Source organism: Dermochelys coriacea, chromosome 1 (assembly GCF_009764565.3).
Source record: "Dermochelys coriacea isolate rDerCor1 chromosome 1, rDerCor1.pri.v4, whole genome shotgun sequence".
In the NCBI taxonomy this organism is placed as follows: domain Eukaryota; kingdom Metazoa; phylum Chordata; order Testudines; family Dermochelyidae; genus Dermochelys; species Dermochelys coriacea.
The window spans coordinates 60191420-60204819 of record NC_050068.2 but is presented as its reverse complement, the minus strand read 5'-3'; the positions used below and the strand labels follow the sequence as shown (position 1 = coordinate 60204819).

The following is a 13400-nucleotide window of genomic DNA, read 5'->3' as shown; positions in this document are numbered from 1 at the left end:
TATGTCTACACTGGGACCAGGGTCTGATTTGCAATTTGTATAGCCTACTCACACTAGCTTTAATTTAGCTAGCTCATAAAAAATAGTAGTGAAAGCGTAGTGGCATGGGTGGCTCAAGTAAATATGTACCTACGGGGTTAGGTGGGCTTGAGCAGCCCAAACAGAAGTCCACATTACCACTTCCTTGCTACTATTTTTAGCAAGCTAGCTAGATTAAAGCCAGCACTGGTATGTCTACAAGAGTTGCAAATCACACCCCGAGCTGCAGTGTAGATGTACCCTTCACAGTAGTAATTTTCATCTATTTTAAGGTTTGTCTGTGTTCAAAAGGATTTTAATGATACAAGCCCTGATCATGCTTCTGTTGACTTCAGTGGGACCTAACAGCATGTCTGTCTGACTAACACTGCTTAGTGAAGAAATAACATAAAAAATGTGTGATAGGCTTGTATACTGATATGCATTATGTTCGTGCCTCCAGGTGAGAACCCAGTTGTCAGAGGCACTGTATAGATTTATAGGAAGATATCCCCTGACCCAGTGAGCTTATACAAACTTAGTTTAAGAGGCAACAAATAGGTGAATTATGTGAGCATTCATAAACAACCCTGAATTGTGCCTCTCACTAAGCCCAGACCATTGAATTCTTGTGTGGATTTTTTGTTACATGCTTATAATAAGTTGTGTGGTGATATACGCTGAAGCCAAAAATGTGCTTGTTGGAATTACTGTTATTTATGTAGGGTATTACCATGGCACCAATTTAACCGTAAATTCCTTTATTAAACCCAAAGGCTGTATGGTATTTATACAGTTACTCTAAACACGCCTAAATAATAAGCAATTTATTACCTCCAAACAGTAACAAAACACTTACAAGTATTTGATTAAGATTCTTACAAATGGGGAAAACGCAGGGGTGCTTAAATCCATATTGGTCAGCTCCGACTTGGGCAGGCAAGTATTAACCCTTTTATGGGTTAACTTTTTTATACCCTTTAACAAACAAGTGGTGTCGTTGCCAATTATTAGACCCTAGCTAAGGCCAGATGGAGTTTTTTATACATCCAATTATTTACTGTACCTGATACCCAATTAACCATATTTATTTCTGTTACTTTAGCTATTTTGAAGAATCATTACAAGTTTAACACAATAGCTCTTCTTTCTCATGGCTTCTTTGGTCGCATGCCGTGAGTTTATTGCTCAATTCCAGCTATTAATCCCAACTCAATTTAAAACCAGGGTTCATCCAAATCTAACGTGGGCCTACATTCCTACCATGCTTTTTTTTGTTGTTGTACTTTAATTTTATTTTATTAAGTTTAAAAATCAAGTAACTTTGGGAAAATATGATGCTTATGAAAACTGGGGACTGATAGCACTAGTTAGTGCCAGGTAGACAAACTATGAATGAGCATTATGTCAGCTTCCAGAAACAGTTGTGCTAGCAGACCTCAATCTAGATTTAAAACAGCCTTTCCATAGTACTTCTGTTCTGGGTCTCTCTTGACAAGAGACCGCCAGTTCTTTCACATTTAGTAACGTAGACATACGTCCTCTGGCATCTTTAGGTAATTTCCGTTAATTTTGTAACTACGCCATCTTTATATCCACTTCATCAGAAGTGTCTTGTTTTTGTTTTTTAAAGGAAAAATAAGCTAGTACATCAATCCTCTGTGCCTATTTCTTAATTGGAAAAGAAATGAGGTGTTTAAGATTTGTTCTTTTAATTTGTTTAATCTTCAGGAGTGCATGTTAGAGATTATACACGGTTATAAGGTCATCTTTTGTTCTTATACTGACAAATTAATTTGGGGGATGCTAATCTATTCATATCAAGTAATTGAGTAAAGAAATATTAAAGCTGGCTGGACAGAGCAGGAGTATTCAGACCTTAAATATTGAGTGGGCTGAACTAACATTAAGTGTAACTTCGCCACTTTTGAGATCCATTGATATAACTACTAGTTTTATTCATTAATGTGAAATTGTAAAATGTAGCCAGTTTGGCTGCCATACTAAGGTTTGGAAAGACTATTACTTACAGTTAACTAGAATTCAAGCTCTCTTTGACTTCTGTTATTCCTTTCCTTGAAAGACTAATTAATGTATCTCCTCTTAAAATATACTTATTTTCCCATTGTTTTTAGGCTGGCTCACCAAAAATACCTTTGCTTCTGCACTCACTACCATTATAAAATTTTGCCCTTGGCTTTCCTACAGCCCTAAAAGTACGCAATGAGTAAACGGCAGTAATGGCTCAGACTTTGGGGAGTCAGGTATATCTAGATAATTAACTGATTTGGACGTGCACTCATAAACCATTGGAGAAATCCTAAGAAAGAATATGCAGTTTGTTTCAGGGCTGGTCTGTGCTACCAAGTTAGGTTGACTTAACGTCATAGCTCAGGATTATGAAAAATGTCACACCCTGCGTGATGTAGTTAAGCCAACGTAAGCCCCAGTGTAGACGCTGCTGGGGTGACAGAAAAATTCTTCCATCAACCGAATTAAGGCATCTCAGAGAGGTGGATTTTGCTACAGTGATGGAAGAACACTTTCCGTTGCTATAGTACATGTCTACACTATTGTGGCGCAGCTGCTGCTGTAGCGTTTCTAGTGTAGACACTAGTCCCTGGGCTTTAGGTTTTTATATGGATAGGGCTATAGTATTTATTAAATTGTGTATAATGCTGGTAGCCTATGGAAATCTGTACAGAGAATATGCTGTACTCTGTACCCGTTTGGTGGATTAGATTATGTATAGTTAAACCTCAGCAAAGCTATCTGAGGATATTAGGGATTCACTGTAGGGCTAAACCAGCATTGATAGTCTGCTTCTATAATTTTTCCATCATAGAGATCTGGAGAGTGCTACTTGGAGTTGTGTTTACACTTTTACATAGTACTACTGTCTCAACTTGGTGGTTTTTAAATAACTGTATAGTGTTTGTTGAAGGCATATGGCTCTACTGAGTGAATTTGCAGTGTTTATCAGGAACAAACAGTCTAGTGGAACAAGTGTTCAGTGTGATGAGTGAAGAGTGGAATGAAGAAAAGAATTAAGTCATTGAATGACTTTTATTTCCAGTCTCACTTCTGGGAAGAAAAACAGGCCCAAGCAAATGGTTTTATCAGCCAATTGGAGACCTGGCAAATTTGTATCAACATTGGGCAGTTAGGACATTGCTTTTAATTGCAGCTTTGGTCACAGGCTTAAAGCAGTGTTGCAAAATACACAGTTTTGGCTGGGTAAGTGAGACTTTTACTAGCCAGAAGGAAAATGGAGAAAGATAGGAAAGAGAAGTAGTGGGAAGGAAAAGATGGGAAGGGGTAGGGGACACACTGAACTTTTCACATCCCAGGTAGTGGTTCGGATACAGTGGAAGTAGAAACATCATCTGAGTCCCTCTCTTGGCCTGGTTTGGTTGGGACATCTCTCAGGATTAGGATGACAAATGCCCATTGGTGTCATGATGAATCCCAATGTCCCAGGAGGTGGTGGGGGTGGCAGCCATAATGGTGAAGCTTCCCCCCCCCCTTTTTTTTTCTTTTCAGTCAGCAATAGTTGCACTTGTACTTGTCTTCACCCAAAATCTTTTTTTTAAGGACCCCAAAAGGGGATGATGGTACAATAGCCCATAACTATTTTATTCACCAGTTAAGCCTAATTTCCATCATGCTAAGTTTGTTCTGTTAATTTCTGGTCCCACACTTCACTTGTTTACCAAACATGATTTTAATGCAGTCCTTAATTTATATCAGTTGGTCTTTTTGTTTGTCCTAATTCGGGCTTTCTCCCTTTTGCACCATTTCCTATCAACATTCACTGTTATAGGTTATTATAACACTTCATAAACTCTTATCAACTTTTCCATGGTTAGGCTCACAGGTGGGGTAAGTCCACTGAGCGCCAGTTATCACTATATCTCCTTACCTCCATGAAATGTGTTGATGAGCTCAGTCCTGTTTCTGTTTTTAAAGTGTCTGTCACAAACTGCACTACAATTAACAAGAATGCTGGTAGAACTGCCATCTGAGCAGGTGGCCCAAAAACAAAATTAGCATGGAGATCATTCTTCCATTTGAATGCTCCTTCTGAGTCCGGGTTGAGACATTAGTAAAACAATGTGGGTAAAATGCATTTGTTCTGTAGATAAATGGAGTACTTCATTTCCCAGTACTTTCAAGTCACACCTTTCCTAAACACAGTACTAGTTTTAAAACAAAATGAAACAAAAAAACTTATAAAACCCAATTGATTAAATCTATAGTACTTCCTCTTTCTTTTAGAGCATGTTCATAGCACAAAGATATTTCCTTATTTCTCCCTCCTCTTCCTGTGGACCTCAGGAAAGTGACCATCCTTTCTGGCTGAGAAAATAGCTGCCTCTGAATTCTGCCATTGCTGCTCTTAACAGTAGCCAGAGAGAGGTTGCTACACAGATTTAAGGCACTTCAGCCACTACTTCACCTTGTTCTTTCTCTGTGGATCTCTCTGAACAGGGGTAAGGGATCAAGCTTGAGGAATAATAGATGATCCTCCACATAGTATCATGTTGCGTAATTCCAGGACTACTGCGAGAGATTTCCAGTTCTTGTTCTTGTCATGATAAAGATGGTTACTTAAAATTTGGTAAAATCTGGAACGTGAAAAAAAAGTAAACCCACTTTGGTTCTTGATTCAGACAATGTGCCCATATGTAAGTCTGCTTACTGATCATACGTATGTATCCATATAAGTTGTATGCAATGGAAGTTAGGTGTCTAAATCCTTGTGAAAATCCCATTAGGTGCCTATCTGCATCTGCACTGAAATACCTTTAAAAATCTAGCCCATCCTACCTGTATGCTTCCTAAAAGCATATTAGGCTTTGTGTGTTGATGCATTTCTGGGACTTTCCCTGTCCCAATCAGTTTAGTTTTGCACACATTGTATATTGTGTTGAACAATATGAAGCATTGTACTACATTCCAGTATGCAGCCTTTTTTTGGTAAGGATACTAGTGTATGTATCCTACTGCTCGGTAAAACACTAATGCCTGGGTAATGTTCCTGAAGATCAGTTTATGAAACCTGTGTAACTGGAAAGTGTGGTTTCTATGATTGTTGCACAAGGAACCCAAAACACAATTGTTTCTCTTGCTGCTTGCTGTCTAGGCTGATTTTTGGTCTTATTTTTGCAATAAATATGAACAACATCCTGTTCCATAAACATCACCATATGTACATCACTAGTTGCTATGCAACAATGCTATTTGTGTTTCCAGTCATTTTGTCTTGTCTTTGTCATCGTTATCATAGTTGTAATTTTCTTGGGTGGGGGGGTCGGAAGGGATGTTTTTGGAGGTGTTTGCATTCCAGTATGTTACACTGAGCAAAATGAGTGTTTTTTTGTTTTTTTAATATATGGGTAAGTTTTCTCTTTTAGACTGGACATGTTTGATTAAAATTGTCATTTCTGAGCTTTCTACTGGCAGCCACCATGGGGCTAGAAAGCAGCATTATTTGACAGTTTCAATCCTGGATCAAAAATTGGAAGGTGATTGTGTTAAATATTTAGCAGTACTTTCTTTTCTGAATGTGAGTATAAATCAGTATTTTAGTAGCCCCTTACATCATTTTGTGACAGCAGGTAGCTCAGAAATGCTGACTCTAAATTTTAACATTACTTTCAAATATTTGATTTATGGATGATGAAAAGTGCTTTTCTTACTATGTTAGATCTTGGGTAGAACTGCTTGGAAAAACGTGCTACTTGTGTAATTCAAAACAGCGGGATCAGGCCCAACATATGGGATATGTGTAAATTTTACACTATGGGCCAATTCAAACCTAGTGGAAGGTGGATAATTCCAGTAAATTGGGTGGAATTGGTCCCGTTTACATGGAATTTTGAGGTTTGGCTCCATAAGGCATGGACTTTCTCTTTCTAATGACTTGTTCCTAGATGCAAGTTAAATGATACTTTTTTTTTAACTCTAAACTTACTATATGTCTGAAATATTTGTAGATCAAGCTGCCACATTGAGTTATAAAATGTGGTGTTAATGTTTCTTTTTAAAAATGGGTGGAAAAATCTAGGAAATAACCAAATTCTTAAAACTAAAGCTGTCTAGGTTCTTATATGGCTTAGGTGTTCAGAAACCACACTATCAGTAATTTCTACCTTCTAATCTTATGTAAGAAATTGTTTCTGTTGAACAGTCATAGTACAGAGAATTCCAACATAAACAGCACAGAAAATAACTATATTATCTATTTATCTCCAAGAGGATTCAGTGTTCGATGGATTGATTGTGTACTATCATGATCTCCAGTCCTTAACAAAAATGCAGCTGCTAATATCATCCATGCCAGTTTTTTCTGACTGATACTCCTCTCTTAGAGACTTTCCAATGCATCAAATTGAAGCTTTTTGTGATTGCATTCAAAGCTCCGGGTAATTCTGTCCCTCCCTCTTCATCTGGCCATGTCTCTTAATATGTCGCACGCAATGTCTCTCCACCCTCACAATTACTTAATTTTCTTTTTCCACAACTGACTTTGTCTCTTTTTCCATGCTAATTCCCACGTGGAAAGCCCTTTCTGAGCTGGCATGCAGAGCTGCTACTGCAGTATTAGATTCTTCACATGCAATTATGTACCAACCAGAATTAATATTCACAGTACGTACTTTGGGTTTGTTGTGATCAGTTGACATCTTTGAAACCTCAGATGTACCAACCATTTTAAGAATTTTGGAGAAAAGATTTACTTATAGAAAGTGATTACAGTCCTGGAAAAATGTTTCTCCCCTCCTTCATTAAAGCAATGCTGCTAACATCACTATAATTACTTTTTTTTGTTTTCTATAAATTCCTCAGTTTTCAAGATTTTTAGCATCTTGTGTTATTATTTCAAACCACAGTTAGGCTTAATGATGGTCTGTGATTTTTCAGTTCAATTGTTGTTGCTAAACAAAATAACTTCTGCCGCATTATTGAAATCTGCTGTTTTTCTTGATACCTGTCTAACCCTCTCGGAGGACAGGACACTCCCCAGGTCTTCCACCCAGGATAATATGAAATTTCTGAAAAATAAAACAAAGTTATAAAAAAGAGAAAGATAGAGCCCCATAAAATTATATCCTTCCTGCTCCTGCCACCCTTTCAGCTGTCTGTACTCTTGTGATTCTAGCACTTAGCCACACATTCTGTTGTCCAAGATACCTCTGAGGTCTCATTTAATACCTCTTTGTTACTTTATGTACTTGAGTTTTTTACCGACTGTCTGTGGAGCTGTAGCAGCAGGAGGAGAAAACCCACTGGCAGCCAAATGATTAAAAGAACTAGAAGCAACAGTAGCTTTTTAATCTATCTCGTTAATGCAGATTACAAAATATTTGCAAAGATCATAAAGAAGCTGCATTCTATTATCAGAAAACCAAAAATACTACTCCAACTGACTTCTTTACAGACTGCATTTTGGATGATACCAGGCCTTCACTCACTTTGGGCAAGTCACCAAATCTCCCTGCCTCAGCTTCTCCATCTGTAAAATGGGGATGGTGTATGCTCACCCTTCCCGATGGGTGTGGTGAAGATTAGCAGATGCTTATTAGCTGATCGAGTGTGGCTGACTGTCAGGGGTAAGCTATTGTTTCATTGCATTTTTGTTTTTTTTAACTAGAATGTCCTGAGCCTTGGATAGGCAACCTTTTCAATTCTTGTATAAGTCCAAATAAGATATTTTGAGGATATAAAGTGCACATTAGGTGGTGGAAGTTGATTCACTTTGTGGGGAATGGGGTTGGCAACTTGTTTACTGTAGTAACTTTAAAGATTATTTAAATACTTTGGTGTATGAGAGTTTCCCAGAACGTTGGGCAATAGGATTTGGCATTTTTTACTCCTACATCAATGAGACTGAACAAATTTGCAGTGATTAAAATATACTTAGTAACTAGGCAGAAGAGCTACTTCCTCCAAGGTCTGTCTGAAGTTAGTACTGAAAGAGGGGGAAACCCCCCAAATGTGTGTGAAAACATATGGCCTACATATAATAAACAAATTTCCTAATTATGAGGAAGGGGCTGAATATTTTTCTAAGACTGGAATTCTAGTTTTATATCTGCTGTTGAGGGCATACTCTGTGGCTAAGTAAAAGCAAACCCACTCATCCCGTTTGTAGAACTTGTTAGCTTTATCTAGAATCTAAAACGGGTGGGCAAACTTTTTGGCCTGAGGGCCACATCGGGTTTCTGAAATTGTATGGAGGGCTGGTTAAGGGAGGCTGTGCTTCCCCAAACAACCAGGCGTGGCCCAGCCCCCACCCCCTATCTGACATCCTCCCTCCCCCCGCTTCTCGCCTGCTGACAGCACCCCCCAGGACTCCTGCCCTATCCCATACCGCCCTGGGGACCCCTGCTCCTGACTGCCTCCCTGGAACCCCTGCCCCATCCAACCACCCCTTCTCCCTGTCCCCTGACCACCCCTGGAACCCCTGCCCCTGACTGCCCCCAATCGCCCCTACAATCCCTCCTCTCCTTCCTGACTGCCTCCCCCGGGACCCCTGCCCCCATTCAACCCCCCTGTTCCCTACCCCCTGACAGCCCTGCCCCCTATCCACACCCCCACCCCCGACCACTGCTCCGAACTCCCCTGCCCTCTATCCAACCCCTGCTTCCTGCCCCCTTACCGTGCTCCCTGAAGCACCAGTGGCTGGCAGCGCTACCAGGACAGGCAGCCATGCCGTCTGCCTGGAGTCAGCCACGCCACTGCGCAGCACAGAGCACTGGGTCAGGCCACGGCTCTGCAGCTGCGCTGCTGCCCAGAGCATTGCGCTGGCAGCGCAGTGAGCTGAGGTTGCAGGGGAGGAGCTGGGGGCTACCCTCCTGGGCCAGGAACTCAGGGGCCTGGCAGGAGGGTCCCATGGGCCGTAGTTTGCCCACCCCTGATCTAAACCTTATCAGAATGATGTGAACTACCTAAGTGTGTTGCCTTTTTATGTAGTAGTCTTAGCTGAATAACAAACCTTACATTGCTCAAATGCTGAGAAATGACTTGTGGTAGAGCTTACTTGAAGACTTTAGGAGTATAAAGACTCCGGAATTATGAAATAGCTTTCTCTAATGATCAGTGCTTTAAGAAAATTGCAGGCCATAATTTTGTTGAATAAACTGCAACTTTTTATAGTTGCTGTAAATTTGACTAGCATTGTGACCCAGTGCACTCAGATTTGCCCTCCATCATGTTTGCCTTCCAGGGCCAGGTGGGGGACACAGTGTTCTGTTCTGCTTAACTGCCTTGGAAGGGAGGCTGTATGGCTTGGAAGAAGGTGCTGGAGCATGTACGTGATCCTGCGCACCAGAGCTGGTACTCCTTCTGGGGTTCCCTGGGGGAGAGGGGGCGTGCCTTCATTCTTTGTCAGGAAACAGGTTAAGAGGAAGCCTGAGACTTAACCCTCATGGGAGTGTTGTCTTCGGAGTGTCCCCATGCTGACGTTTCACTGCACTAAAACCACAACTTAAAAGTTTCTGCAGCTTGTGAACCAAAAATCATGACTCTTACAACCTTAATAATGACTTTCTCCTTATTTTGTAACCTAGTTAGGGATAGATTATCTCTTAGTTTGTCATTTGAGCCTTCAGTAAGGCTCGTACATTGTTGTGCTTACAGAATTTTTTGGAAATAAATTACCTGTACAACCAAATTGGGATAATGTTTACTATAATGTTTGGGTAATACCATATGTTAGGATATAGATATTCAGGCCTGTCTGTAAAGGCCTATACTCTAAGAATTTAGGTGTATTCTTATCACTTAGTTAGTTACAGAGTTAGAAAGAATCAAAATCACTGTCTGCCAGTGTAAGGTCCTTCTCTTACTGTGACAGTCTGAGGCCCTGTTCTTAGGCTACGGCCTTTGGCTAAGCAACAGAGGCAGCCATAAGCTTAGCGACCGGTCACATCCTCACATTCCTACCTAGTCACATTAAAATAAGGTGCTATTGGGCTGTTAGGAATACAGTCCTGTCCTGATAATGCCTATCGCCTCCAGAGAAAGGGAAGTGCTTAGTAGATGTAAAAGGAAACTTAGTTTGATAGCATCCTGTCTGGCAAGAACTCACTTATCAATAGCTGGGATGTAAAATCCTAATTTCTGTGTTTGTTCTAAAAAAGAAAAGGAGTACTTGTGGCTCCTTAGAGTGAGCTGTAGCTCACAAAAGCTTATGCTCAAATAAATTTTAGTCTCTAAGGTGCCACAAGTACTCCTTTTCTTTTTTTGCAAATACAGACTAACACGGCTGCTACTCTGAAACCTGTTTGTTCTATTACTGTAGTCTCCATTTCCCCATTGTTTGTCTGTATAATCTCTGTCTTGTTCTGTGATTTTCTGTCTGCTGTATAATTAATTTTGCTGGGTGTAAACTAATTAAGGTGGTGTAATCTAATATAATTGGTTAAATAATCATGTTGCAATATGTTAGGATTGGTTAGTTAAATTTAGTAAAATGATTGGTTACGGTATAGCTAAGCAGAACTCAAGTTTTACTATATAGTCTGCAGTCAATCAGGAAGTGTGGGTGGGGGAAATGGGAATGGGAGTGGGGAAATTGGAATCATGTTTGGCTAAGGGCAGGAATGGGAACAGGGACATAGCTGTAAGGCTCTGTGGTGTCAGAGCTGGGAAGGGGGACACTAAAGAAGGAAACTGGAATCATGCTTGCTGGAAGTTCACCCCAATAAACTTTGAATTGTTTGCACCTTTGGACTTTGGGTATTGTTGCTCTCTGTTCATGCGAGAAGGACCAGGGAAGTAAGTGGATGAAGGAATAAGCCCCCTAACACCATACAACGTATGTATAACATGTTAAAGGGGCATGTGAACAGGAAAAGACGTGATATTATTCCTACAGGAATAAAATGCCAGTGTATTTGAATGTTGCCAGGAATCTGCACTAATTTTGGGGATGCTGTAGGGCAGGAAAGCTATAATGTATTCTTTATGTGTAGATATATGTGATAGTTGATTTTGTTCTCTTATTGAGCAAATCGTACCCTCAATCATGAACCCTGGAGAGGCAGTGTCCAAGAAGGAGATTTTTGTGAGAGACTTCGTTTTTTCTAATGCATTTAGTCCCCCAGCTTGTCATTCCTCAAAGGCACAAAATTAGGAAACAGAACTTAAAAAAAACAAAAAAACCTCACTGAACTACAGTAATAACCCACTCTAGGCTGTAAGTAATTAATCTGTAATGGTAGCTGTTGCAAGTCTGTTGAATTGAGTAGCTAAGGACAAGTATCTCTTATTGGGGGCCTTAGTCTCATTTTGGGGGCTGTTTAGGACTACAGTTATAGAAATAATAATAGTGAAATGGTAAATTAGACAGCTGTGGAAGTATGGTTACAAACACAAACTCTTATTTTGTATACTAAGCTGCAAGACAGCTAGCTGTAGAATAGACTGTTTGAGAGGTGATTATCTCATGCTAATTAACAATCACTACCCATGTTCTTTTGAAATTCTTTAAACTCTCCATCTGAAACCAGGGAATATCTCTAACAGACTATAGAGACTTAACCTGGTTTAACTGTATCCAGTCTTCTTCCCATTTCTACTCCTTGCAAACTGCATGAGTGCAGATCTCTCTTCAGATCAGCCTGTATTTCTAAATTTACAAACTAAAATGAGTTTTGACCAGCGTGGCTTAGTGAAGTAGAAGCCTTTCTATTCATTATTTAAATCCAGTCTTGTCACTGACTCCCCATAGGCAGCTGCCTGCACTCAGATGGAGCCCTATTAACAGGAGCTTAGGGGTACTCCTGCATGGAGTTTGTTGTAGGCTTGGACTCCAAATGAGACTTTTGTTGTTCTTTGTGGGGAATTGCCTCTTTCAAAATATAGTAATAAACTCTAGGGAAATAGTGTTTGTGCTATTTCTCATCCCTTTTATCCACTTGTATATTCTTGGATTTTTGCAAGTCACTTTTTAGACATACTTTAGAATAATTTGTATCATACTCCAAGATCAAAGAAACATTATTGTTCTTTTTCTGCAGAAAGCCAGCCAGAAGAAAAATCTGAGAACAGCAATGCTGGTAAGTGTTGGATTCGACTGCCTGGTACACTTGAGAAATGCTTTGCATCTAATAAAGAAATCCTCGTTTTCAGTTTTTCTATTTTAATTTTAGTTTTAGTGTGCTAATTTCTTAAAGGTTTGTTCAGGGTGACTAGATAGAGAAACACCATAAAATTGAAAAATTACTTAATTGATTGACTGCTATAATCAGAGACTTAAATTATTCATAGATTTTATAAGAAATGTAAAGTTTCTAGGAAAGGAAGAATAGTAAATCCTTAATATTTCTTAGAATATTTTTTTAAATATTTGGATTCAGTATTTCTGTTTTTGGCTTTTTATTTATTTATTTTATTTTGTCTCATGTTTGATTATTTTTAGTTTATGTTCTGACTTTTTGATGGGAAAGTATTTTTATTCTGTCTGATTCCCAAAATGTGGTATTTGAAATCCTACAGAGTAAGAAATCAAAAAAGGTCATTCGATTCTGCATACATATCTGTTGTGCACAGGATATAATTGTCAAGGAAAAGTCAAGAAAGGAAAAAATAATACTTGGATCAGTAGTAAGGCGGTTGTTTCAAAAGTGGCTTATCAAATAGGGTTAAAGATGACGGTGATATTCAAATCAGTTCAAATTGATGGAGCACACATCAATGATCTTTAGTTCAGAGAGCCACTGGGATAGGAAGTTTAGCACAAGAAATATCTATCAGTTAATGTGCAACATGAACACTAATAAAATAAAATCTGCACATACACATTTTGAGAAAGTGGGATCCATTGTCTCTTTCAAATTGTGTGTCAAAGCAAGCATTTTAAAGAATTATTTTGTATAATAACCATCTGTGTCTATTAAGATTATTTTCTAATTGTGGGAAAACTACATTTTCAAATGATGAGCTGTAGTTCCTACAATAAAGAATGTAATAAGTATAGAAAGTCTTTTGTGCTCTTACTGAAGGTAGAGTAGTATGCTACAAAGGAAGTCACACATACATTTGGACAACCTCTGATTAGTCACAGAAAATCCGATACGGCTTGCCTAGAAACAAACTGTTCTAATGATTTTTACTAAGGTCAGCAACATGTTTATATATTATTACATTGCTGGAGTTTCCAAATGAGCACATGAGAGCATGATAGGGTTAAGTGTTACTTATGAAAAGGTCCAGTTCCTCTTTTTTGAAATGAAAAGCTTTTGTTTGATGGAGAATGAAAATATCATTAAAATGCAGAAGCAAATAAGGGCCAATACTAAGCAAGAACTTGGGGAATGGGGATATTAGACATAGCTAGCATAAAATTTGGAGAGAAATGTAAGTCTTCTCAG

At 39.1% G+C, this 13400-nt stretch overlaps 1 protein-coding gene across 5 annotated transcripts in view; it reads left to right on the top strand.

Moving 5' to 3' along the window:
* The window catches only part of GTF2F2 (general transcription factor IIF subunit 2), a 142793-nt gene that overhangs the window by 11330 nt on the left and 118063 nt on the right, over positions 1–13400 (top strand). For 3 of the 5 annotated variants that reach the window (XM_038381047.2, XM_043500773.1, XM_043500796.1), the window contains exon 5: positions 12048–12086. The exons of the other annotated variants lie outside the window; for them this stretch is intronic. In XM_038381047.2, coding sequence (XP_038236975.1) covers positions 12048–12086 — 39 coding nt within the window. The remainder of the gene's footprint in view (positions 1–12047; positions 12087–13400) is intronic. 5 annotated transcript variants of the gene reach the window in all.